The sequence below is a fragment of the Ailuropoda melanoleuca genome, chromosome 14 (assembly GCF_002007445.2).
Source record: "Ailuropoda melanoleuca isolate Jingjing chromosome 14, ASM200744v2, whole genome shotgun sequence".
Classification (NCBI taxonomy): domain Eukaryota; kingdom Metazoa; phylum Chordata; class Mammalia; order Carnivora; family Ursidae; genus Ailuropoda; species Ailuropoda melanoleuca.
In genome coordinates this window covers 82,895,063-82,922,628 of record NC_048231.1, presented here as the reverse complement: position 1 = coordinate 82,922,628, position 27,566 = coordinate 82,895,063, and the positions used below count along the sequence as shown (strand labels likewise).

Sequence of the window (27,566 nt, the reverse complement as noted above, 5' to 3'; positions counted from 1 at the left end):
ACAGGGATTGATCTACCAAGCAGATGGCACAGCGACTGTGACGGTTAACTTTATGTGTCACATGGACTGGCCACGGGGCGCCCACATTAAACCTCATCTCTGGATGCATGTGTGAGGGTGTTTCCTGAAGGGATTAGCATTTGAATCAGTGGAGTCGGTAGACTGCCCTCCCCAATGTGTGTGGCATCATCCAGTCCGTGGACGACCTGAATACAACAGGCAAAGGAAGGAGGAATACACTTTTATTCCTGTCTCACTGCTTGAGCCACATTGCGTTTTCTCTGCTTCTCAGGCCTTCAGACTCGGGACTGAATTACTATTATTTTTTTTTAAAGATTTTATTTATTTATTCGACAGAGATAGAGACAGCCAGCGAGAGAAGGAACACAAGCAGGGAAAGTGGGAGAGGAAGAAGCAGGCTCATAGCGGAGGAGCCTGATGTGGGGCTCGATCCCATTAATGCCGGGATCACGCCCTGACAGACGCTTAACCGCTGTGCCACCCAGGTGCCCCTCGGGACTGAATTATACACGGCTTTCCTGGGTCTCCAGCTTGCAGACAGCAGATCAAGGGACTTCTCAACCAATTTGTCATAATCTCTCTCTATATATCTATCTCCTACTGGTTCTGTATCTCTGGAGAACACTGACGGAAACACACACAGCCAGTCTCCCTAAGTGCACAAGAGAAACATCCTACAGTCTTGCAATCCAACCACCCATTTTCCATGACAACTGTCAAACTGCTTACATGTTATCTTATCATCTGTCTCATCTCAGTATATTTTTATTACAATCTTCTTACAGCCTGATGTTTATAGATTGGTTTATACCAAATGCATTTCAGGTAAGCTGTTCCCTAACAACATATGGGAAAGCAGAATCATCACATGGAGGGGCTGCCTACAAATCCCACTTTTGCCTGTAGACTGGAATGCCACCGATAGAATTTTGACATTAATGACCTTTAACTCTAAAGAGCCTGGGTATCATTGGGCACCTGGGAGGCTCAGTCGGTTAAGTGTTTGACTCGATCTCAGCTCAGGTCTTGATGTCAGGGTCGTGAGTTCAAGCCTTGCGCTGAGCTCCAATGCTGAGTTTGGAGACTACTTTATTTATTTATTTATTTATTTATTTATTTATTTATTTATTATTTATTAAAAGATTTTATTTATTCATGCGACAGAGATAGAGACAGCCAGTGAGAGAGGGAACACAAGCAGGGGGAGTGGGAGAGGAAGAAGCAGGCTCATAGCGGAGGAGCCTGATGTGGGGCTCGATCCCACAACGCTGGACCTTTTTCTTCCATTATCACATGTGTATCTGTCTTATGGGGTCTACAGCACTGTCACTAAACACAAAAACTAACCGTGAGTATTTTTTAGTTCTATCATACACCTAGCACAGAGGCTCATATGGTAGGGGGTTAAATATGTGCAGAAAGAAAGTCAATTTTCAAATATATATGCTTCACTTACTAAAAAGTTTTACCTTTCTAGGAAACTAGAAAAGAAAATGAAAAAGCCAAAGAAAGTATATACACAGAAGGAAACTAGGGGAGTGGCCTCTATGCCCCATTGTGGGCCAGTTCAAAAGATCCCAGGGGCTTCAGGTTATAACGTAGCGGGTCAGGCCGCCCCCTCGGACCTCTGAGAGCCTCCTGCAGTGCCGTAATATATTCAGTATCACGTGAAACCGCTTGTCGGCTTTCAAAGCTGTGAACTCCTTGATGTCAGCTTCCACTATGAAATAATGACCTGAAAATAAAGATAATTTTCATAAGGACAACTTTCAGGATGAGACTTTAAGGCGTTACGTTGTGAACATGAATAACATTGATCGTTTTTACTACCATTAGGCAACCAAGGTTGAGAACAGGTATTCGTGCTAAAATGATCAGTATTCTCTCAAGTGAAGTCGCATAATGTTTACTGTGGCATTTTAGAAACGGAGCCCTGCTTATTGTGTTACTAGCTATCTGTTGGTATCTTCTGAACAACTGCCTTTTCAAGAGGAAATATGGGCTACTGGTTAAGAAAATGGGACCCCCAGGAGCTCTGTCCCTTAACTGCTGACCTTGGGCAAGGAACGGATGCTCTCCTCGCCTCATCTGCAAAATGGGGGTAACCGTAGTACCTCGTAAGATGGGAGGACTAGAGCTCTCAGTACACTGTCTGGCACATGGTGAGTGCTATACGAGCATGACCAGCTGTTGTCATCACTACTCTAATTCTGAAAACACTGGCTATGGTTTCACAATAGACTCTACAGCAGTGTTTCTCCGCCTCGGAACTACAGACATTTGGAGCTTGTTATTTCTTTCTGTGGAAGTGGCCTTGTGCATTGTACTCGGGTGTACTTTAAGTCCCTACATGAGAGCAGCAACCCCAGCCCTAGACGTAACAACCAAAAATACCTCCAGAGATGGAGAAAATGTGCCCTGGTAGGAAAACCGCTCCTGGCTGAGAACTACCTCTCCAGATTCAGAATTTTCTAGAATTCATTTGTTTCTCACGATTTAGTTATACTCCAAACAGCTGACACGCACACATACATATGCTATCATTTTTACCTTTGGTATCCTTTGTTTCTTCATCAATAAATCTGTGATAGAGATTTCTGGCCACGGAGCTCATTGACTTTTTTGGCTGATGTAGGATCTTATATTTACTAACCACTGCCTTGTTGATTTCTTTAATAACATCATTAATTTGACAATAGGTTAAGCGAGACTTCATGTACCTGCAAATAAGTATATGATTAATTTTTAAAAGAATCATTAAACAAAATTATTTTCTTTGAAAAATGTTTATGTATGATGACTTTACACAGAAACAAAGCTATTAGAGCTCTTCATTAAAAAAAAATGTATGGGGAGCCTGGGTGGCTCACTTGGTTAAGCATCCGACTCTTGGTTTCAGCTCAGGTCATGATCTCAGGGTCATGACAGGGAGCTCAGCTCTATGCTCAACATGGAGTCTGCTTGAGATTTTCTCTCCCTCTACCCCCACCCCCTGCCAAAATAAGTCTTTTTAAAAAATGTATATCAACTTCCAAATACACCAGACAGATCTCAACAGCTGAAAAATTAAACAGAACCACAATGTATCAGTTGCTTAACTTCCCTATTTATATCTGGATGTATTCATCTCCATTCTCTGCGCACAGAATTAATACTACAATTTAAAACAGGGTCTCAAACACTAGAATTTAAAATAGGGTCTCCTGCTGGTTAACTGCAAGACAGAAGTTTTTAAATGTTTGTGAGCAAAGGAAACAAAAATTTAAATATTAAATAAATTACGTAATTATACCACTCTGCAAACTTATCTGTTCTGAGAAAGCAAGAAAAGAGGAGGAGGAAGAGGGAAGGTGGACAACAAAGACCACAACAGATGGCAACTCCAATCAGGACAGAGAGCCAATTGCACAGGATGGCAGAGGAAAGGGTCTGGGAGCGAGCTGCAGGGCACAGGGGAGCCAGTGCGCAGCTCTGGGCTGTACCCTCTGGAGCAGGGGTCTCTCTCTAAATCCACTCTTCCAATCCCATCTGCCTCTTGCCATCCTCCCGGTCACCATACAGTCTTAGAATATAAAAACAGAAGACTCGATTTCTCTGTACACACCAAAAACAAAACTCAATCGTCTGCCTCAATTTTTCCCTTCAACAAACTATGTTTTGTTTTTTTTTTTAAGATTTTATTTATTTATTTGACAGAGGGAGACAGTGAGAGAGGGAACACAAGCAGGGGGAGTGGGAGAGGAAGAAGCAGGCTCATAGCGGAGGAGCCCGATGTGGGACTCGATCCCCGAACACTGGGATCACGCCCTGAGCTGAAGGCGGACGCTTAAGGACTGAGCCACCCAGGCACCCCACCCTTCAACAAACTATGGATTCGGTATGTGAAACTCTGCCCTTTACCTCTTTTCAAAGGGGCAGTTTCCTTACCAAAACCTTCATAATATAAAATAATATATGAATATGTTTAAAGGAAAATATTGATATTAACCAAAAAACAGTCATTTTCATTATTCTCTTCTTTTCTTTAAGGATTTTATTTAAGTGAGAGAGGGAGAGAGAGAGAGCACATGCACAAGCAAGGGGAGCGGCAGACAGATAGAGCAAGAAGATTCTCCACTGAGCAGGGAGCCCGACGCACAACTTGCGAGACTCGATCCCAGGACCCTGATATCATGACCTGAGCCAAATGCAAAGGCTTAACCAACTGAGCCACCCAGGCGCCCCTATTTTCTTCTTTCCTAAATTCATTTTTGCTGCTGTTATTTCTAACTACAATTCCCACAAACTGTATATCCCACAGCTCCCCACAAAGCGATTCCTTTAAATCCTCTGAACTATCATCTTAATTTCCTCAATACCCACCCCCGCCCTCTGCCAATGTTCTCTACTTTAACTCCAGCCTCAGTATTAATTTTTTAAAGATAAATAAATAAAAGCCCTATGCTTGGAATACATTCTTCCTTAACCCAATCATTTAAGTTCTCTCATTCACTAAACAACCCCTTAGTTTAAAAATGAACACTCTACCATGCTATCCTAATTTCCTTCCTTTATCTCTTCATGGAAGCATTTTATAAAAGCCCATCTACTCCACTGTTCCTCACAGACATTTGCTGTTCTCTTTAGCTTAGCCAATGAGCAACAAAAATAACAGTTTAAAAAACTGATTATCGTCAGACAGAATTTTCACGAAAATAAAGCTATCATAAAAGAAATGACTGACAAAAAATAAAGATTAAAGAGAAAGGTTGGTCTCATTTTGATGAAATAGAACACAACTAATAAACCCAAGTTTACACTAATAGTTAACAAAGGCAAAATGCTCATAATAAAAAAAGTAAGCAAACTGTATTGGCAGTATAACTACATTGTTGGAATAACAATCAGAAACAACCTATTATATATGTGAAATTAAATAAAATCTGAAAGGAAATACTCCATTTTATCTGGGTGGCAGAATTACAGATGAGTTATTTTCTGACAACACTGTGCAACAATTATTACTTGTATAGTAAAAATGTAACAAGAAATGTAACAATGTAAAGCCCAAGAAGTCCAGCAAAGCCCTGGAATGATGAGAGTTTAAAAGTAATGAGTTTCCTGGGAAGCCTGGGTGGTTCAGCTGGTTAAGTGTCTGACTCTTGATTTCAGCTCAGGTCGTGATCTCAGGGTCATGAGATTAAGCTCCACATGCAGCCCTACGCTCAGTGGGGAGTCTGGTTCTCTCCTACTCTCTCACCCTCTCTCTCTGCCCCTCCCCCTGATCATGCTCTCTCTCTCTCTCTAAAATAAATAAATAAATCTTTAAACAAACAAACAAACAAACATAAGTTTCCATAATGGGCTCTCCAATACTGTCTTCTATAAAGAGCAAAGCAGATCTCCTTCCGGGGAAGGAATCTTGTCTTACTTAGCCCTGTACTGCTCTCAGTGACCCACAGCCTGGAACAGAACACAGACTCAAACAATGTGTATAAGTTGAGGAACAAATGGAAACCAAACAGATGCAACACTTACCGTTCTAATTCTCAAAACTATACAGCACACTTTACTTAAAATTATAGCAAAACCGAGGCTACTTTTATTTTATTTTTTTTTAATAAAGCGATTTATAAAATTGCTTATTTACTTGAGAGAGAGCACTCAAGAGACTGCAAGCAGGAGGAGGGAGAGGTACAAGCAGACTCCAAGCTGAGCATAGGAGCCTGATGCAGGGCTTGACCTCGCGACCCTGAGATCATGACCTCAGCCAAAATCAAGAGTTGGACACTAAAATGACTGAGCCACCCAGACGCCCCAAAACATCTACTTTTAAAATGTAACTGGATAAATCTGTATCACAAAATGGTCCTGGAGATGATTCAGCAATAAACTGACCCGTCTCTAGATCATGCTATGAAAAGACCTTTAGAACCAAATAAAACAGGATTTTAAGCATCTTCAACAAAAGATTTCCTAAGTTTTTACTGTATAATGTAAGACTATTTGAGAAAAGATCAATATTTGAACACAGCATGCTATGAATATAATCAAGCTTTAGGATTTAAACAATCATGTATGTTGACCATTAAAGAGCTGAACATTAAAATTGTATCTTAAATACTTACGCTGGAATGCCATTGAATTCATCAGAAGTTATAAATGGCATTTCTTTAATACTTCTTTGTTCTTTTGGGGGCTTCTTTGTGGGTGCAGTTTCCTCCACTTTGACTGGTTCTTCAGGGTCAAGACCTGTCACATTAGCGCTGCAGACAGAAATGCACAGATGTACAAGTGATCATCGGAATTTCGCAGCCTACTAGAAAGTTTTCCCAACTAAAAATAATCTGTTAACAAATACAAGATTCATCTTATTATAATAATTTTATAGCCAATGTTTTTTGCTGCCCCCACTCCTATTGTTCAAGATCTGAACAGTGAAGAGAACACTGAAAAATTAAGCCCCCAAATCTTCAGTAACAGAATTATAATTTACAAACCCCAAACCTAGGTGTATGCAGTACACCTAGCACAGATTTTCAGCAGTTATCCCACTGGCTCCTCAAAGTCAATACGTGTGAGGTTGAACTTATCTTAACCTCTAAACAGCTTCTCTTCCTGACTCCCGAATTCCGGACACAGAAACATGAATCCTCTTACACTTCTATCTTTCTCGTTTGTCCCACTAGTTGCTAGTGTCAGTCCCTGCCTGTGGCAGACTCATTTTAGCTGCCAGCAATGAGCGTGAACTCTTGGATTCAGTCCGACTGAATTTTTGGAGTCAGTAAAGAGCCTAATATAGCTCCCACCCCACCCCTAACAGTCCTAGAAATAGGCTGCAGCTTCTGGGTTATTTAGCTGCCAGGGAGGGAACAGACCCTTGCTGGCAGCAGCAAGGGAAGCCATACTGGCTGGACTGCTCCAAAAAAGAAATGGGATACAGGAGACAGAGTAGATCCAACCCAAGAAAGCGAATGAAGGGAGTCCCAAGAAAGACAGGGAGGTGAGATCCCAAGATGACAGCTGAGCACCAGACACAGGGCCACCAGGCCTGACTGAGGCGCTGTGACTGTGGATGGCCACGTTGTAGGGTGCCAAGATGAAGATGCCCGATGCTATGGTACCATCAACCCTCCATGAGTGTAACATGAGACTTCACGGTGAGCCTGGCTGACTCTTAGCTGTACTTGTTTGTCCTCACCAGACGCTAAAGCAGCTCCGGATTTTTCCCTTCATGCCCTGCTGTGAGTATCAGCTGAAAAGAAAGGTTCAACCTATAGAAAGGTTCTGCTTTGACCTTGGCTGAAAAGGGAAACTAAGCCATAGTGAGGTCAGGAGAAGAACATTCCTCCTATTCCCCAGGCCATATTCCTGCTGGATGTCCCACGTCCAGCCCACACTACAATCCTAGCAGATCTCCTGTGATGACCTCTCTTCCTAGCATTCATTCATGACCTTGCCCACCATTTTCTCTTCATGCAGGGAAACTACAGGGGACCCTGACCATGCTGGGCATTCTGTTGAGCTTATCTTCTGGAGAACTTCAACCATCAGCAGTCATGTGGCTCTTCTCCTACTCAGCAAGCCTCGTGCCTTCCTTTCAGTTTTTCAAATTTAAGCAGCATATTGTTTATAGAAACACATACGCAAGAGTGTGATTATCATAAACAGCAGGATGACTACCTCTTTGATAAAGAAAGGGTCTGCAAGAGAAGGGTTGTGAGGTACGGGTAATATCCTATTTCTTAATCTGACTGGTAGGTACACCGATGTTTGTTTTATTCTTCTTTAATTTGCACAAATAATGGTTAGTCACTTTTCTGTATATATATGATACATTTCAAAAGTAAAAAATTTTAAGTTATGCATTGACTGTTTTTATACACTTTGGAACCCCCTTTTAGAAATGTAACTTTGGTGGCAGAAGCCTGGAGAGGAGGAGTAGTGGAACCACGGAAGGACAAAACACAGGAGCTCTCAGATCACAAAGACAAACGATGATGGAAGATCGCACTCAGAGCCAGCCAATGAGAACGGAAGGGAGGGCTGGGACAGACAAAACCCCAGAGAGGCTGCGTGCACAGCTGAGGGCTACAGAGAGAAAGACAGGCGGAAGGTGCCGAGTTGCTGTCCAGAGGCTGGGAGGAGGGCAGCAGGCATGACGGGTGGGTAACAAGAACTGGTCGGTTTGGCCTCAAACATGCAGAGTTGGAGAGAAGAGCTCATGATTAGGCTCCCAGCAGAGGTCACGTCAAGGCTGGAGTTGGACATTTGAGAGCACTGACCATGGTGGAAGGGAAGCGTGAGCCAAACACAGCTTTAGGAAATGCCATAATTTAAAGAAGGGCAGAGAAACGGGAGGCAGCCAAGTCAGAGACGCGGGATGACAACGAGGCACTGTGGCAGAGCGGGACACGGCATTTCAGAAACAAAGAGACAGCGAAATATAATCTGAAAAGAAGGATCAGGGCTGAAGTACTGGTAGTACTAGCAGCCCGGGGACAGGCTGAGGGGCTCTGGGGAGAAAAAGTGGGAAAAGAGAGCCTAGTGGACACTCGCCCGTGGGCAAGAGGGGCGACATTTTCCGCAGAGGCAGCAGGATAAGAAGACTAGTGCAGACAGAGGGAAATACTATTTCTAGTGTAAGTGACAAAAAAACCTAAAAACACTAACATAGCCACTAACAAAACCACAAGTCCATGAAAAAGCAGAAAGCAGAGGTGTTTAATAGTTTTATAAACGCGGAGAGCAAGAATAATTATAAGTACACGTACCAGTTCTGGCTTACTGTTACTTGAGGCAAATGGGGAGGAATGTTTTCTTTGAGATGCTCCACATCTTTATAATCCTCTTCAAGAGATTCACAGAGTTCCTAAAATTAAAAAAAAAAAAAATGTTCCCAAGTTAAGTGTCTTTACTGCCTGTGTTTTAAGATGGTATAAAGAGTGTGAAAGACTCACCCACAATCACAATGACTGGGAGTGTTCAGAACACAGAAGAGGTGGAAAAGCACTGACTGCTGCAATATTTTTTTAAAAACCCTTTGGTTTCTAGAGCCGTTTCTGGATGGCAATACAGTGGCTTTCTCTACTGATTTTCAGAGAACTGTTATAATCACATTACAACAGGGAGGGTTGACATTTAACTACAACCTTGGAAAGCAACTAAAAAATGTATGAAGGATTTATATTGGCCATTCTGGTAAATTGCTTTTGTTGACTTAACAAATATTCCCCAGTACCATCTGTACAGCAGCGCCAGGGGACAGTGCGTGCCTGGAGCACACGTATGAGACGCTACTCGGAACAACTTCCATTGCTGACGTGCACATACTCTAGCTTAATGGAAGTTTCCACTGGATCATAACTGCTTTGTTTTTGTATTGTGTTGTCTTTACTTTACCTTTCACTAGATCTTGAGGCCATGAACTCATGAAAATTTAATAAGAAAAATACTCTGTACCTTTGGATTCCTGTCATCTGATTCTCAATTGTAAGATAAACAAAAATTCTAAATAGCCTTCAATTCTGAATTTAACATTCTCTAGGCCCACACTTAACCCTGGGCACTCCTGGGTAGGTTAGAACTGAAACCAATACTGGCTTCTGTTTTGAATTTATACGACGTTTTTCTTTCAAAGAGCTGAATGATGTTCAGAGCCACTAATTTCATTTCCATAGTAGTAGGATAAGCATATTCATGCCCATTCCTATAGCTCAAAAATCTTTACAGACCTTAAGGATTATAAGGCTGAAAGGGACTGTAGAGGCCACCCTGTTCAATCCCATGGAACACGTCAATGGCTCCAACAGCACGAGGTAAATATGTAGAGACTGCGTATTTTTTCAGAAGTACACAAGCACTTTCATTAGTTTAGCCAGTTAGAAAGCTTACTTAGAACAAAATGGTGTGTGAATGAGACTCAAGTTTTTCTTTACTTGAGACCCTTACATTATGTTTTATAGAACAGAGAAATGCAGAATAGAAGGGACCTAAGAAATAGTTCAGTATGACCCATTATTTTCCAAATGAGGACCACAAGACCCGAAGAGGTAAAAGGGCTTTCTCAGGGTGGCAGAGGGGGCTAAGGGCAACCAGGGTGAGAATCTGTGTCTCCTCACCCCAGGTGGGGAGCTCCTTCCACACCACTCTACCAAGATCTTCTGTTTAAATTCAACCTACCAAGAATTATTTAGGAAATCTTCCTTTTTAGTACAGTTCAATTTCATTGGCTACCAGCATAAACAAAGAAGTGGAGCTCTGCAGTCCTTTATACTAAGAAGATACAATGCGAGAGGTGCTCTATACCATTAATAACAATTTACAAAGCTAAGAACATTTCAAATTTAAAGAATCCTTCAGAATTCCCTGGCAGTCAGGGAGTTTGTATTTACTGCCCTTTCGTTTCTTTACTGGAAAAACATTACCTTGAGTGAATGGTTGGTTTGTTCTTGATACTGAATCTCCAATTCCAATTTATTTAGAAGTTCATTTACTACAATGATCTCATTTCCTATTTTATCTAATGTGGTCTTCAAGGTAGGTTCCTGACCTATTAACAGACAAAGAGAGAATGAAAAATAAAGCATACAGAAAAGTATTAGCATACTGTATTTTTTTTTAAAGATTTTATTTATTTATTTGACAGAGAGAGCGAGCCAGCGAGAGAGGGAACACAAGCAGGGGGAGTGGGAGAGGAAGAAGCAGGCTCCCATCGGAGGAACCCGATGTGGGGCTCGATCCCAGAACGCCGGGATCACATCCTGAGCCGAAGGCAGACGCTTAACGACTGAGCCACCCAGGCACCCCAGCATACTGTATTCTTTAACTCAATTGTACCCAATTAAACTCTTGGACCAAAGCTGAGAGAGACACTTGGGGGAGGAGAAAGGACTATTGTTTCAGGCCCTAGGACCTGCCTTCATGGATAATCTTAAGACCTCATTTCTGAGTAATACGGTAGAGAAGAAAGGGAGAGGTAAGTACAAAAGGTCCCCTGAGTCTTTTGATTTTGGCAAAGTCCTCCACTATAAGAAGACACCTAAAAAGGTTAGTTTAAAAAAAAAACAACAACAAAAAACAAAACCCACCCTTCTACATGCATAGCTGAGCTTTCATGAGAAAAAGGTAAATCTCCAAGGGCTTCAGCGTTTGGACAGACCCCCAGATTGGCAGTAGGTGGGAGTTGATGCTACAGCAGACCTAACTGGGGTTGCAGAGGAAACCTGGAGAGAGGAGTTGGCGAGTCTCAGTAACCCAACACGTTTGATTTTATTGCAGTCAAGAACCAAGGCTTTGGTACTTGAAAGTACAGGGTGCTGGAAGTGAGAATCTCAAATGAGGCTTCTTCATGGGATAAACCTTCAGTGAAAGTGCACACCTCAAAATTGTAATCACTTGCCAGGGAGAGAAGCTTGTGTTTCGGACCGGCTCTCAAGGGTGCATGGAAGATGGGGGAGAGTTTCCCTTCAGAATTTGTAGTAGTGGCTTGGGACGCACCTGGGTTTGAGATTCATAGTTACACTACTCACTATTCCTAAGCAGAAAAAGTAACATAAAAAGTTACAGGCTAGTAATAAGCCTGGAGTGCTTCACAGAAACAAACATCAGGCATTTATAAAGTAGCATGCTCTCATATTCTCAACCCCATCATCTGGCACCCCTCTCTAGTTCCAAAGATTTGAGGACGGGAAAACCAGAGTATCCTCCTCCCTAGAAATAAAAGAATAAAAAACATTTTTTTTAAGAGATCAAAAACATAAAAGAAAAACTACCCTCATAATCAAATCTTTCCATCTTTACTTTTAATAACCAATGAAATACACATAAGTAAAGGTACAATTAGGAAGACAGAAAAAAAATAAATAAACAAAAGCACAGTTTGGCCATATCTGGAAATTATGGAGGCTATAGAGTGAAATGGCCAGAAGGTCCAAGACCTAAAGTCAGAGACACCAGCACCTACCTCAAGGTTACGGTGAAGATAAGAGAGAAAGTACATACAAGATGGGTTGAATACTGAGCCTGGAATCTAGTAAAACACTCAGTAAATGCTAACCACTATTCATCATCATCATGACAAGCAGCATATAATTCTTACCTAATAGGGCAATGTTAATTGCATTTGACAGTAGGATCATAACAATTAAAAAATTAGTAAGTAAATAGGAGTATGGATATCTCTATTGAGATGAATTTCAGGGGGTTAAATAACTAGTTTGGATACACTGGTATCTCTAACAACTTTTAGTCACCTAAATTTTAGGGCCTTGTCTGGTGATTTATAGAAGCATAATCAACTGAGCAAATACAATACTTTTAAAAGCAGTAGTCTAATAAATTACTGTAGCCAGAGTGACAAACTACTGGGCTCTGTTAAATGAGCTATGGAACCAAACAGACAAATCATTCTCCCCACATACAAATGATGGTTACTGAGTGTGTAGTGATCTAATAGGTCACATTGCTTCAGCCAGGCCTCATGCTTTGGTGGGGTCATTTGAATTCAAGGTTTAGTTGTGTTATAGGTCTCCAAATTTTATCTGTTTATCCCACAGAAATCATGCCCCTAGACAGAGAAGCTAAACAAGACTAGTTATTAAAAATCTAGATGTTCTTTTTGGGTTATTCAATAAAAGTGACATGAAGGAGAAAGAATACTAGACTGGGAATCGGGATACAAAACTGTAGTCCCAACTGACTACCAGGAGCTAGGGGGGCTGGGCAAATCGCTTGACTTCTGAGAGTCATGTGTGAAATGAGGGAGCGCGAGAAGATGAACCCACAGTCCCTTCAGCTTTAGCTTTCAGAGAATGTGAGCTATAAACTGTATAACAGGTCATACTCCTTTACTAGAGGTTGTCAACAAGAGATGAAGAATATCAAAGTCCCTAGATGGATATGTATAATTGGAAAGGGCATTTCCACATTATAATTTCATATCTTAAAAAATTTGTTAAATTATCAATTCAAGGTGCAAACTATAGTAAAGTTCACCACAATTTTCCCAGCAGATAGAATTCTGCCTATAAATAAATCCTAAGCTCTCCTAGAATGGACCCTGGAGCTCACAATTTTTGTGAACAATATTTCCCCAGACTTGACAAGGATCACCCATCTTTGCACTGTCATTGCCTCATCCTCTTTCAGCACTTCAAAATATTCTGGAACACGGTTACAATCTCCAAGCTTCTCAACGTTAAAAAAACTGGACATTTTCAATCAGTTGTTTCCTAGTTATACATAATGATAAGCTTCCTCCAAATCAGGCTGTGAGATGGATAATGGGCTATTTTTACCTCTGTGGGTCTTTCCACTTCTATTTTTATCCCTTACCTTTCAGTATCTCCACTTAGCTTTATCACCATAAATGCCAAATAACCTTCAAATCTTCCTATTGTGCCTTGTGTATCTCAGAAAAATACAAGCAATTAAGTATAACTAATATCCAGTTCATTGTTTAATATAACTTACATTTTAATACTCTGCAGTATTCAAAATATTAATGCTGGAGCGCTTCAAAAAACCACTATTTGAAAGTTAAAATTACCTTTCGCTTAACCAGGCAATAAGATATTCAAAGCGGAACAACAATTAAAATGCATTTTATATCTACAACGTCAGTGGAATCTGTTCTACTTACCACAGTTTCTTAGTGACAGAGTCCTTTTAATATTGCCAATCTTTTCATTAATATGAGAGCATAATTGTTCCAGATCTGAGGAGGCCATCCTTTAAGCCCCTGAAGAAAAAAAATAAACATTTACAAAAACAGAAAGGCCAAGTTTTGGTTCACTTTCAAAATCCAGTAGTGGTATTACCAGTATTGATCCAGCAATGTAAACCAGTAAATGGACCACAAATGTGATCCAGTAAATCACATCTCCTTGAAAAGAAAGTAGAAAAACTCAACTTCTTTCAATCTACAAAATTCAGTTTTTAACTAGAGTCCGATACTGACTTGTCTTTGAGCCTTTTTTAATCAACGCATCTCAAAGCAAGGTACAGGGGATGTAGGGGGACGAATGCACTATTTATATATAAAGACAGCGCTGAAATTTTCTTTAAAAACGCAAAGTACACATGAATTAAAAACACACAGTAAGTGCAAAGAAACGAGTCCAAGTAAGCATTTCTCCCATGCTGCGGGGCACTGGAGCTTTATGGTTTGGGGTTGATAAGGAGGGAAAGGAAGGGAGTCAGTTATCATTCACCTGAAGTTAGGACAGAAGATCTAAAGCACCCACTCCAGCCAACCGAGCGGTGGGGAAGACAAGCCCGGTTCCTCGGCTCCGCCTGGCGGCCCCGCGCCCCAATCCGTCCAAACAATGCCTTCCGCCTGACTCCGAGGGCAGGACCCCCAACTTCAGATTCCAACCTGGAGCGGGTCCGGGAGCAAAGCGCCACTCGGTCTCGGCCAGAAGCCCAGGATCCCAAGACGCGACTCCGGGAGCAAAATTCAAAGTGCCCGCCGGGTCCCGGCTCCGCGCAGGCGCACCTCGGCGCTGCCGGAACGCGGGAGGCTCCAGTTCCGGCGCCATCGGAGGCCACGGAGGGGCGGGGCGGGGCGGGGCGGGGCCGCAGCGGGGCGGGGAAAAAGGCGGGGCTGGACGGATTGACGCGCAAGGCTGACGCGGCCAGCGCCTCTCCCAGTCCAGGCGGTCCCGGGTGATCCCAGCCAGCCACCCAGTCTAGACGGCTGCCCAGCCAGGGGCGCGCGCTCCGGGAATCAAACGGCGAGCTCTAACAGTAGGTCTCCAGGTTGGCGGCACGTTAGAATCACCAGGGACAGCTTTTACTAATTCCAGTGCTTACGCTGGACCCAAGTCATTGAAATCAGGCACCCTGGAAGTGGGGTCCACGCCCTCCTATTTTAAAAAGCACCCCAGATAATTCCAAGAAGCCCTCCAGTTTGTGAGCTTAAAGACAGAGACCTTGTCTTCGTAGCGTTTACAGCCGCTGTAAGGGCAAATACAAATTTAAACTAAGAAAAAGGGTTAATTCTCCCTGTTGGGAAAAAAGGGAAAGTATCCCCGAGCTGGTGTGGCAGCTCCACAGTCATCAGCTATCCAGATGCCGTCTATCTTCTGGCGCCACCATCAATAGCATCATGCATTCTGGCCTTGGGGTTGCCTGTGATGCAAGATGACCCTGCCAGCTCCTTCCTCAGATCTTGGTTTAAGGCAGCAGAAAACAAGAGGCAAGGGTCACAGGCTCACGTACCAGCTGAGCCACCACCTTTAAAGAGTTTTTTTGGAAGCCACGCCCAATGGCTTCTTTCCGCTTCCCACTGGTCATTCACATCTGCAAGAAGGACTGGAAGAAAAAAAATCTTTTTTTTTTTTTTTCAGTTAGACAGTTACCTGGCATCCTCAACCATATAGGGGTTCTGTGTGTAAGGGAGAAGGAGAGCATAGATTCTGGGTACCCAAATAGCAACCGTGGCCATTTCTATTTATTACTTTAAAAAATTTCTGGAAAATTTTAAACTTACAAAGTTGAACTAGGATAATGAATCTCATGCTCAACCCACCACTTAAGCTTCAACCATTATTAACTTATCTCAAATCTTGTTTCATCTGTACCTCCTCTCCTCTCACCCTTTTCCTACCGGAATTTTTTTCCTACTGTAATATTTTGTTTTTGTTTTGTATTTTTTTAAAAGATTTTATTTATTTGACAGAGAGAGACAGCCAGCGAGAGAGGGAACACAAGCAGGGGGAGTGGGAGAGGAAGAAGCAGGCTCATAGCAGAAGAGCCTGATGTGGGGCTCGATCCCAGAACACCGGGATCACGCCCTGAGCTGAAGGCAGATGCTTAATCGCTGTGCCACCCAGTCGCCCCCACACACAAATATTTTAACAATTATTTCTGAATAACAAATATCTAGCCAACGTTCAGTTTCCCCTGATTGTATCGTTTAAGAACTATTGGTTTGATTTAGAATCCAAATAAGAGTTACACATTGTTATTTGGTTGACACATTTTAAATGTTTTTTTTAATTTTGACACACCTGCTTATCTAAAGCTAAAGTCCTTTAATAGGAACAAACCTTTTCATTGTAGGACTAAATGTAAGGTTTCAAATGTCATTATCTAAGAAGAATAACACAGCAACACAAATTCACCCTGTAGCATCAAGGACAAACATTTTCAGATTACTTCCCATGAAAAAAAAAAAACAGGAAGAACAAGAGCATAAAGGCACTGAATACAAGAGGAGGTTGGGGAAATGTGAAAAAAATATACAAATGAGCAATTAGATTGCACGGCCTGGTTCATATTTCTTCCTAGGACAGGATTATTTATCAGGATTTCAAGTGTAATGACAGAAACTCAATCCAAACTGACTTGAGCAAGAAAACAAAAAAGACTTTACTTGGCTTATAAAACTGTCAAGTGTGCACGTGTCTGTGTCTACAGTTATAGCAGGACCCAGGAGCTCAAACATCCTATTAAAGAACCATCTCTGTCTCTCAGTTCTGCATTCATCTGTGTTGATTTCATTCTCAGGCAGCCTTTCCCTTTGGTGATCACTGGTACCTCCAGACTTACACTCTAATAGGTTAGCAATTCTTGCTTTCCGAATAGATGTAGCAAAACCCCCCAGGATTTCACCTCATTGTCCTATAGGTCATCTGCCCAGTCTTAAACTAATCAGCCTGTTTAGAGGGGTGGAATGGTCTGGTTGGCTAGACATTCAGGAGGTGGGAGCTAGGACAATCCTACCCAAAACACAGTCCAAGAAAAGAAGAGGTGGTTTCTGAAACATTATTTTATGGAGAAGGAGGAGGAAGTGGGGAAGGGTTGTTTTGAACAAAAGTTTGCTGGGGAAAAAGCAAGTTCAGGGTGATGATGATTTCTCATTGGCTCGTTGCAGAGAGAGTTGATGTCTCCTAGGGGATACAATGTACATCTTTCTCTGCGGAAGCCTATAACTGACAATGCTTCCTGTAATTGACATGGAATGGTAAGACTTCCCCTTCTAGCCTCCTGACCCCACCTTAGAGAGGTTTCCCTTTATTAGTTTTTAAAAGCACAAGATATAAGAAATTGCTGGACTGGTCCTTGAAAGAAATATAAGCAAGAGTAAAAGCAATGTGAACTCTAGTCTTCAGGGAAAAATAATAACAATAACATCAGCAAACTTTTATTGGGTACTTAGTCTAATTCAGGCATTTTACACATATTACCCTGTTTAATCTTTGTAATAAACTTATGAAAACTTAAAATTATGATCTGCACTTTACAGATGAGGAACTGGGGCTTATAATTAAGTAACTTGCCCAAGTCAGTATCTCAGAGCCTGTCCTCTTTCCCATGATGCTCTGCTGCCTCTCAGGTGCAAAGGGTAAGTCACTTGCTCCCACGTTTTATGCTTCTAAACCTAAAGACTTTCATCATTGTTTAATTCCCTCATGTCATGTATATTACATGAACAATTCTAGATTCTTTATGAATTCTAAGTTTTTGATACCCAACTGACTTTGACAAAATACTTTTATTTGTACTTTTCTTACTTTTTCTTGCAGCTAGGGGGTCAAGTTTAATTTCTGGATGTCCCCAAGTCAGAATCAATTAAGGTCCTCATTGTAGAACAAATATAAAAAATCTCTTTATGCAATAGGACTGTGCATTTCTGGGAAGCTCCGGAAATATTTAATCCTCTGGTTTTGACAGTGGAGAGTGACTAATTTCATAGCTGTCCTTTCAGAAGAGGGAAGGCCCATTATAATCGATGGGGTGCATTCCGAGATGCATCACTGATCAGGAATAGGTCTGACCCTTTGGGAGTAATAACATTCAAGGCAGATTGTGTTTTTACATTTCATAATACAGTTCTCACAGGGACCGTTTCTCATTACCTGTCGTGGCAGCTGAGGTGAATCATCCCGGAAAATTGAACTCCTCACTTTTACAATGTTTCATACCCTAAAATTATTTATAATTTTTACAATGTTTCATACCCTAAAATTTATAGTTTCTGGTGGCATCTTTTTGGTTTTGGTTGGTTGGTTGGTTGGCTGAGGTGTTATTTTGGGTTTTTTTGTTCATTTGTTTTGTTTTGTTTTTTGGGTTTTTTGAAACTAGAGAGAAGAAGAAAAAGAAAAAAGCTTCTTATACTTTTCCCCTAGTGTTCTTTCCTCATTTTATGGAGTCTTTATCCAGTGTGTACTTTTTTTTTACTGTTACAGTTAGAGCCCCAATTTCTGGGCTACCAGGGTGCCCTTACCAAAGTCTCAGAGGTATGTAATATGATTAGAGGCAGGGAAGGAAAGTCACCAGCGTGAAAACTACTCTGTCTCTCTCTCTCTCTCTCCCTCTCTGATGTCTAGAATTCTACCCATTAGTGAACAGCGGAAGATGGAAAAAAAATATCACAAGTCCTTTAGATAGTCCCAGCTCAGTCATTAACTGGCTCTGTGAACTTGAGAAGTAGATGACTTCTGAGATCATGTCCAGCTCCAAGCGTTCGGGTTTTTTCCTTCTGAAAAGTATTTCTCTCTTCCTATGACCTGCTTTTAAATATAAACATGACTGGGTGGAGAGTATGGACTTTTAAGTTAAGAGGGGGGGATTAAGACCATCCCACAGATTTTCCCTTCCCTACCTCTTAACAAATGTCCCCCAAATAAAGTTTTTTTTTTAAATCCTCTCCTCCCAAAAAATCACTAATAATTGGCAATAACCAGAGATAATATAAGGTAATAAACTTCAAACACTGATGTCAAGGAGGGAAGCAGAAGATTCTGGAGCACAGAGGAGCAGAGGATGGCTTGGCTTCTAATCACATCACCACTCTGAAATCATATTGAAGAACCCACATATCTCCGAATTGAAGGAAATCTGAAGGTTACTAAAGTAAAATAAAAATGCTCAACTAAACCCAGGTAAAGTAGGAAAAGAAGCCTCCACCAACAAATAGAAAATACTTACAAACATGGCTGATATTAATCCAAATACATCAATAACACTTTAAATGTGAATGGGTCTAATTACACTAATTAAAAGACAGATTGTCAGAGTGTATAAAAAAAACATAAGACCCAAACACATGTTATCAACAGGAAAACCACTTTATTTTTTTTAATATTTTATTTATTTATTTGACAGAGCAAGAGAGAGAGAAAGAGAGAGACAGAGAGCATAAGCACGCAGAGCAGCAGGCAGAGGGAGAGGGAAAAGCAGACTCCCCGCTGAACAGGGAGCCGAACTCAGGGCTTGATCCCAGGATCCTGGGATCATGACCTGAGCCAAAGGCAGATGTTTAAGCGACTGAGCCACCCAGGTGCCCCAGGAAAACCACTTTAAATATACAGAATCGATAGATTAAAAGTAAAGGTATGGAGAAAGGTACACAATGATAACACTGATAAAAAAAAAAAAAACCTTAAGTACTTATATTCCTCTTGGACAAAGTTGATTTCAGAACAAGGAAAATTATCAGGGATAAAAAGACACTACATAATAATAGAGGGGTCATTCTCCAAGAAGACATACAATCTTAAACATGCACGCACCTAACAACAGAGCATCAAAATATGTGAGGCAAAAACTGATAGAAATAAAAGAAAAATAGACAAATCCACTATTACACTTGGAGATTCCAACATCCCCCTGTCAATAATTAATAGATCAAGCAGGCAAAAAAATCACTGAGGATATAGTTTAGTTGAACAACACTATCAATTTGATCTAATTGACATTTATGGAATATTCTGTCAAACAAAAGCAGAATACACATTCTTTTCAAGCTTGCATAGACCATTCACTGAGACAGACCACATTCTGGGCTATAAAGTACACCTTAACAAATTTGAAAGACTAGAAATAATACACAGTATGTTTTTTAGACTACAGTGGAATTAAACTTTTAAAAGTCTTATCTCCAAATATAGTCACATTGTTGGGTTAGGACTTCAACGTATGAATTTTAAAGGGACACAATTCACTCTACCATATACACACACATTTTCTATTATGAGAGGCTCACCTTTTATGTCTCTGGCTTCTAAAGTCTAGCATTTTAACGAGACAGAATGTGTGTATGTAATAAAGAATAAGGTGAGAAGTCCGGGAAGGGAAGGGACAAGGACACAAATGAAAAAAACAGTATTTTTTCAATAATAATAAGAAGAAAATCTTTCTAGCCCACATATTCTAGAGGATGGCTGCTGCATTTAGGGCTATAAAATGTCCAACCCACAATAACAAGGGATGAATAACCCCTTGAATCCTGACAGGCTGTGGCTAAACTGACCTCAAGAGAGACTCAGCTGACTGGAAATTGGAGCACTGGTTTCTACTGAAAGAAAAGGAAGACGATATGCATGGATAGAGCAGCTCTATAGTACAAAATCTCTCCAGTTTTTCACAGAGACTGTTAGTCTTTTCTGCCATATGCTTAGTCCACACAAAGAAAAGAGTGAACACACTGTATTAGTCAACGTCTTGGCAAAAATAGGTTGAGGAAAAAACTGGATAATTTGAGGAGAATTTAATAAAAGGGACTCCTTAAAATATGTGGCCGAGTTTTCAGAAGGTAACATTTAATGGCGCGGTTCCCTGGGGTTTATAACTTAGGGAACAGTAATTATCCCTAAGCATGAAGACTGACAGTCACATGAGTTTGGGGAGGCAGCGCTGTGGAAGTGGCCACTTGGCAGGAGCCGTGGTCTCTGATCAGGTTCGGAGCACCCCCGTCAGGAACTCAGCGGGAAGGAAGCTAGGAGAATAAGTATCTGCCTGTATTCTCCCACCTATTCGTCTTCTGCTGATAACCCCAACTCCCCTTGGCTGGACCCACCCTGAGGCCAGGAGGCAAGGAAAATCTTGAAGCCATCCATCTGGGTCAGGCCCCCTCAGTCCAGCGTGGATCTCAAGAGGAAGACAACCAACACATACACTTGGATTATGGCATTCACATACTGACATACTTTGTGAATTTGGTAAAATATATTTTAGGATTTTATTTATTTCTTTGACAGAGAGAGAGACAGCAAGAGAGGGAGCGCAAGCAGGGGGAGTGGGAGAGGGAGAAGCAGGCTTCCCGCTGAGCAGGGAGCCGGATGTGGGGCTCCATACTGGGACCCTGGGATCATGACCTGAGCCTAAGGCAGATGCTTAATGACTGAGCCACCCAGGAGCCCCTTGGTACAATATTTTTGAAAACAATTTATATTTTATATATAAATATTTGAGATCAAGTATTATACATTACAAAACTCTTTTATTTGACAGGGACTTTTCCCCAAAGCATTTCAAACACGTCAAGGATATTATTATATCGGTATTTATAAACTGGGCAGTTTTTCCAATTCTTGAGGTAGAGAGGAGCAATACTTGCCAAATTTTCCAGAATCAATTAATTGCAGAAATACCTGCCAATCAGATCTCTATTAATGGCTCACAGGAAAGCTAGAAAAGACCATTTGCATACCATTTATATGGATGTGTTCATTTTGCTGAATATGTTCTAATCTTCTAGAACCAAGGTATTTTTCTTGCTTAGCTTGCTTACCTTCCGCAAGTTCTTCTCCTTAAGGAAAACCTAGCAATAAAATGAAAACTCAATTAGAATTTAATTTTATTACCTGTCATTATGGTGTCCAAATCTATATGATGAGGTGATTTCCATGTTTTGGAAAATCTCAATCTGCCTAGATAGGACCCAGCAAACAGGGTATGTTTATAAATCTTGTGTAAGCTTTATATAAAGCTAAATTAATAATAATTTATGTATTTCAAAGATGCTTACAAGATTTTAGATCTTTACATCGAAGATTTTTTTGGACCTCATTAGAACACTCCCAGGATTTACTCCCAGACCTCCAAATAAACTTCCAAGATCAAGGTGTTGGCAGCATTGGTACCTTGAATCAGAAATCTCTCACAGGGGGCGCCTGGGTAGCGCAGTCGTTAAAGCGACTGCCTTCGGCTCAGGGCGTGATCCCGGGGTTCCGGGATCGAGTCCCACATCGGGCTCCTCAGCTGGGAGCCTGCTTCTTCCTCTCCCTCTCCCCTGCTGTGTTCCCTCTCTCGCTGGCTGTCTCTCTGTCACATAAATGAATAAAATCTTTAAAAAAAAAAAAAAGAAATCTCTCACAGGATTTTAATTACTCTTATAGCAGAGGGGACAAACCCAAGCCCAACAGATTTACCCTCCCAGTTGCTATTGATGTTTGAGACAAACTGAGGCTGCCCAGAAGCAGGCTGAGCTGTAGATGAACTCCCCAGAGCCTAGCCGCACAATCACGCCAGCTCAGATGTGCCTCAGCCACAATGGCACCTGCAGCAGCAAAGCTCAATCCTGTCCCTGTCCACGGCTTAGCGATTACACGCACATTCTGCAGTTCAGTGGTTCAGCTCTTCCCGTATTACACCCCAGTGAAGCTGCTCCCAGGACCTTCATTGGCTCAAATTCCTCCTCTGCCTTTTCTCTTATACCTAGCACGGGTCCCTAAACCCCGCTGCTAGACCATATACTTCCCCTTAATGCTGGGCCCTGCTGTTCGCCTCTGCTCCCCACTCCACTCGATGCGTTTCCACACTATCCACCCTATCGCCTCTCAGGTCAACAATCCCCACCCTCCATCATGCTCCAGGGGTCTTGCCCCTTCCATTCTAGCCTGACTCACTGCCACCCATGGCACCTATGAAATAGTAATGGCACCCTTCTTCGTCTCGCTTGCTTCATGCTTGCTGTTTATCAAAATAGACTCATGACTCAGCGGGTAGGAAACCAAATCAGGGTCGAATTATGCACTGCCCCTCCCATTCATAGGCTGAAGTCCAAGCTCCATGACCTCAGAATGTAACCTTATTTGGAGATAGGGCCTTTAAAGGGTAATCAAGTTAAACTGAAGTCATTACATGGCATCAATCCAATATGACTGATGTCTTTATTAAAAGTGGGTATTTGGACACAGAGACACATATGAAGGGAAGATAAAGCGAAGACGCACGGGGAGAAAGAACACGGCCATCCAGAAGCCAAAGAGAGAGAAGCGTGGAACAGAGCCTTCCCTCACAGCCCTCGGAAGGTACCAAAGCTGCCAACACCTTAATCGTGGACTTCCAGCCTCAAGAACTGTGAGACAACAAACTTCCGTGGTTCAAGCCATCCAGTGGGTAGCAGCCGTAGCAAACCAGTACAGGATGAAACCGTAAGAATCCGCTACACCATGCCCCAGATTTACTGATTATGACTAAACCAGGCTCTTCCTGGTGATGTTGATTTTTTAAAACCATAAGCTCTAAAGGAAAGGTTGTTTTGTTCAATATATTCTTTTTTAAGAAACAGTGAGAGTGTTCATTTAATTTTTCTGTAGTTCCTTAAGAGTTAAGCCTTGAGTGGAGGAGTTTTGTTCCTTGATGATGAGATTTTACCATAAAATCGAATATTTGATCTCTGTTTGGTATCAATAAGTCTTCAACCCAAAGTTTTACCCAGAACAATGTACATTTGTTGTCTTCTTCTAAGTTGGTAAAACAAATTTTTGCTTTATTGGAATGCTGGTGCGAAGGCACCTTTGCTATATGGCCACTAGATGGCAGGGCAGCACCATTCTTCTTGAGGGCACAAGCTAAACAAAAGGCAAATTCAGGACACCAGATCGAAAAGTTTCTGAAGATAAACTTCCCTATCTTCCTTGTTAGCATTAGCTTTTCTTTTATGAAAGTAGCGCGGGTTTTTAACAGCAAATCTAAACAACACAGAAAAGTATAGAGAATAAAATGAAAACTCTCATCATTCCACCTGTCAGAAGCAAACACACTGAAGATGCTACTCCTGATAGAAAATGGCTAGTGCGGACCCTTCCCAGCATTCTCTGTAAATACTCCTGCTCACGGTTCCCTCCCCTCTCATTTACTACGAATGTCACTCAAAGTTAACAGAATCCCAACTCCAATCTAACCCTAACCCCAACCCACAATCTCCTTTTGGTTATTTTTAGAAATTTGTTAGCACTCTGGGTGCACACTGCCGTCTTCACGGTGCTCACCGTAAATACCAAATCTTAAGACAGCTGCAGCATCAGGTACTAATCCTGGTAAGATTGATAAACTCTGCCAGTTTTAATTGCAGGTAAAACACTGACACCTGAAGAGATATCACAGAGAAATCAGACCGGTTAAAGAAACAAAACATACCTCACCTTAGGTGGTCAGATGTAGGATGGTTACTTATTTTGGGGTTAAATTGTAAATTTCTGTTTTTTAAATTAAAATACAGTAAAACTGGGGCGCCTGGGTGGCGCAGCCGTTAAGCGTCTGCCTTCGGCTCAGGGTGTGATCCCAGCGTTCTGGGATCGAGCCCCACATCAGGCTCTTCCGCTGGGAGCCTGCTTCTTCCTCTCCCACTCCCCCTGCTTGTGTTCCCTCTCTCACTGGCTGTCTCTGTCAAATAAATAAAAATATAATCTTAAAAAAATAAAAAAATAATAAAATACAGTAAAACTGACTTTTTATAGGTTTAGCACATGTATAGATTTGTGTAAATTCCACGAAGTTCAGGATCCAGAAAAGTTCCATCACCCCAAAACAACTCCTCTGTCCCTCTGTTATCACACCCTAATGGCCTCTAAAATCTATAAATTCTCTGTGGCTTTGTCACTTACTAGTTCTAACTCCCACAGGACCGAGCCCTCTGGTGTATAACTTCTGCCCCTCACCACGCCAGCACTGCCCTATCTAATTCAACCCAAATCTAGGCATATGTTTAGTGCTCCTTGAACCCTGAATCTTTCACCAAGTTTTTACATTGATTTGCAAACTACAACAATGTAAGTAAATGTATTTAATCTTCAATACGATAGAAAGATCCTCAGACTAAAAAAAAAAAAAAAAAAAAAAAAAACCAACACAATCCAACTATACACCCTTTGAGATACAACCAAACAAAGCAGGCCCAAATCTATAAAAAGAAAAAGGACAGGCTGCATGCGGACAGCATTATCCTTTGAAACTCACCTCCACAGTAAATCTAACCCCCTCAAGCCCATAAACTGTTCTGAATTTACATTTCAAAGATACTGTAGATCTACACAGAGACAGCCATCTTCAGACCTCTAGGGGCAAACGTGGAAATGACCAGCCTCCTTTCCTCCTCCCACCTACTCTCAGGGAAGAGGCAGGGATCCTCCCCTTAAAGACCAATCTCCTCACTTTGTACAGGGCTTTGCCCATTAAATTCTACCCTATGTTTATGGTGTAATTAACATCCTCTCCCGTAGGATTTATTTTTAAATAATCTTCCAGCTCTGATCAATTAATCAGCCAGTTAAGAAATCATTCAGTACAACTAAATGTCCCTGGCTTTAATCCTTTTGCCTTTAGCACTGTTTTTCATGAACCCTTTTGTGTGTGTGTGTGTGTGTGTGTGTGTGTGTGTGTGTGTGTGTGCTTAAGATTCTCAATAAAGCCTCTTGGTGAATTTCCTAGCAACATTACCTGCAGCTGGTATGTCTCTCGGTGGCAAAAGGGCAGTGCAATACAGCATCTGTTATACCTGTACATTCCATTGCTAAACTATCTCACCCCCAGAACGGAATGTCTGGATTGTCTGGTGCATTAGCTATCCTGGTCCTGCCCTTTCACCTGGACTGCCCCACATATGTTCAGGACAGGTTTGGAATCCACAACATCCTCTTATGAACCATCATAGTCAGATTTGGTCTTGCTTCGAAAAATAGGGTCAGGGGCGCCTGGGTGGCTCAGTCGTTAAGCGTCTGCCTTTGGCTCACGGTGTGATCCCGGAGCCCTGGGATCGAGCCCCACATCAGGCTCATCGACTGGGAGCCTGCTTCTTCCTCTCCTGCTCCCCCTGCTTGTGTTCCCTCTCTCACTGGCTGTCTCTCCCTCTCTGTCAAATAAATAAATAAAATCTTAAAAAAAAAAAAAAAAGAAAAATAGGGTCAGAATTAGAGTTCAGCTGTCAGGAGGGGAACCAGACCAGGAATGGGTTTGAGACTTCTGGTCAGGGGTGATTGTGACAGGACTCAGTGCTTCCCTGACAAAAGTGCCTTCGTGGCTGTCATCTTCAAAGCCAAGTCCAGGTTCCTTGGCATGACATACAATTCTACTGTTGACCTGACTCCTGCCCACCTCATTAGCCTCAGCAACCACCCCTCTTGACCAGCAGTTCATACCACAGGAATAGCTGTTCGCGGTGGTTGCCACGTTGTGCCGCCCAACCCCACCTTGCCAGTACGTACGTGCTGTTTGATGCCTCTACGTCTTTGTTCATGAAGTTCTTGTCTGGAATGTCCTTCAGCCCACGAACCCTTTTTGTCCTCTTAATAATTCCGAATCATCTTTCAAAATTTAGCTCAATAATTACCTCCGCGGGTCATCTTCCTTGATCTCCCTTGAGCGTGGGTCAAATTTTTCTGAACTTTGCATTCCTCTATTATTGATGGTACTTTAAAAAAATATTGAAATCGTTTGATTCCATATTGTCTTTCCAACTACAGCGTGAGTTTCTCACGGGAAAGGATGCTGTAGTATTCGCCATAATCGATTTCCCAAAGTATCCATCCACCTTTCCATCGCGACCCAAGAGCGAAGGAGCAAGGCAGACTGGGGGCGTGGCCAATGATGAGGCCAGGACTGCGCAGACTCAGTAATTCGACTCCTTGGGAAGTCTTGGCTCTTCGGTTCCCATGGTGACAGAGCCCACTTCCGGTCTCTTTACCTCACTCATACCTTATGAGCGCGAAGCGCAAATGTATTAGGGCCAGCTGTTAAGACACCTTAGAGCGTGAGAGGAAAAGCCACACTCCCATCATAATGATCAAGGAAAAACACGGGAATTAGGGGAATGTGCCAGATCCTCAGATTTCTCCGGCTTTCCTCGCCCCCAGGCCCAACCCAGCTCAACTGGACCGCAGTCAGGTCTCTGGTTAAGAGGGGAGCACGCTCTGGTAATGTAAGGAGAAGAGCTTGGCAGTTTAAAAAGTTAAACATACACTTATTATCATATCACCCTGCAATCCCACATAGGTCTTTACTCGAGAAAAATGAAAATTCATGATCACAGAAAAAAATTTTAAGCAAATATTTGTAGCAGCTTTATTCATAACTACCAAAAACTAAATACCTTTCAATAGATTGATGGAACATGGTACATCTATACAAATCTGCACAATTAAAAAGAAGGAATAACTGAAGCATGCAACAACTTGGAATTTCAAAAGGATTCATCCAAGTGAAAGAGGCCTATATAAAGGGTTCCTTTTTTAAATTTTTTTAATTTTAATTTTTAAAGATTTTACTTATTATTTGAGAGAGAGAGAGAGGGAAAGAGAGCATGAGCAGGGTGAGGGGAAGGCAGAGGAGGAAGCAAACTCACGGCTGAGCAGGGAGCCTAAGGTGGGGCTCAATCTGAGCCAAAGGCAAATGCTTAACCAACTGAGCCACCCAGGCGCCCCAAAGTTTCCTTTTATAAGACATTTTGGAAAAGGCAAAATTACAGGAGCAGAAAAGAGATCAGTGGTGTCTAGTTAACGAGGCTGGGGGAAGAGGTTGACTACAATGGGGTGACACAAGGGAACTTTCTGGGAGGT

General features: G+C 41.9%; 1 protein-coding gene across 9 annotated transcripts; it reads right to left on the bottom strand.

Annotated features, from left to right (window-relative positions):
• Positions 1-1,295: 1,295 nt before the first annotated feature.
• SKA1 (spindle and kinetochore associated complex subunit 1) lies at positions 1,296-27,069 on the bottom strand. 9 transcript variants are annotated; one of them, XM_019792948.2, is made up of 8 exons: positions 26,342-27,068; positions 21,440-21,550; positions 13,643-13,741; positions 10,428-10,552; positions 8,775-8,872; positions 6,129-6,266; positions 2,572-2,741; positions 1,296-1,756 (listed from the first exon to the last, which is right to left on the bottom strand). In XM_019792948.2, the coding sequence occupies exons 3-8, from the start codon at positions 13,728-13,730 to the stop codon at positions 1,608-1,610; spliced, it is 768 nt and encodes a 255-aa protein (XP_019648507.1). In that variant the 5' UTR covers positions 13,731-13,741; positions 21,440-21,550; positions 26,342-27,068; the 3' UTR covers positions 1,296-1,607. The 9 variants fall into 9 exon arrangements, with proteins under 9 accessions (XP_019648507.1, XP_019648509.1, XP_019648508.1 ...); XM_019792950.2 differs by having other exon boundaries at positions 21,521-21,550; XM_019792949.2 differs by lacking the exon at positions 26,342-27,068 and adding an exon at positions 26,217-26,327.
• Positions 27,070-27,566: the final 497 nt, after the last annotated feature.

Coding starts and splice junctions, on each gene's coding strand:
- SKA1 (XM_019792959.2), bottom strand. CDS start 13,730: ATGGCCTCCTCAGATCTGGAACAATTATGCTCTCATATTAATGAAAAG. Junction 6,267..8,774: donor GTAACAGTAAGCCAGAACTG/GTACGTGTACTT, acceptor TTCTGTCTGCAG/CGCTAATGTGACAGGTCTTG. Junction 1,757..2,571: donor AGAAACAAAGGATACCAAAG/GTAAAAATGATA, acceptor CTTTATTTTCAG/GTCATTATTTCATAGTGGAA.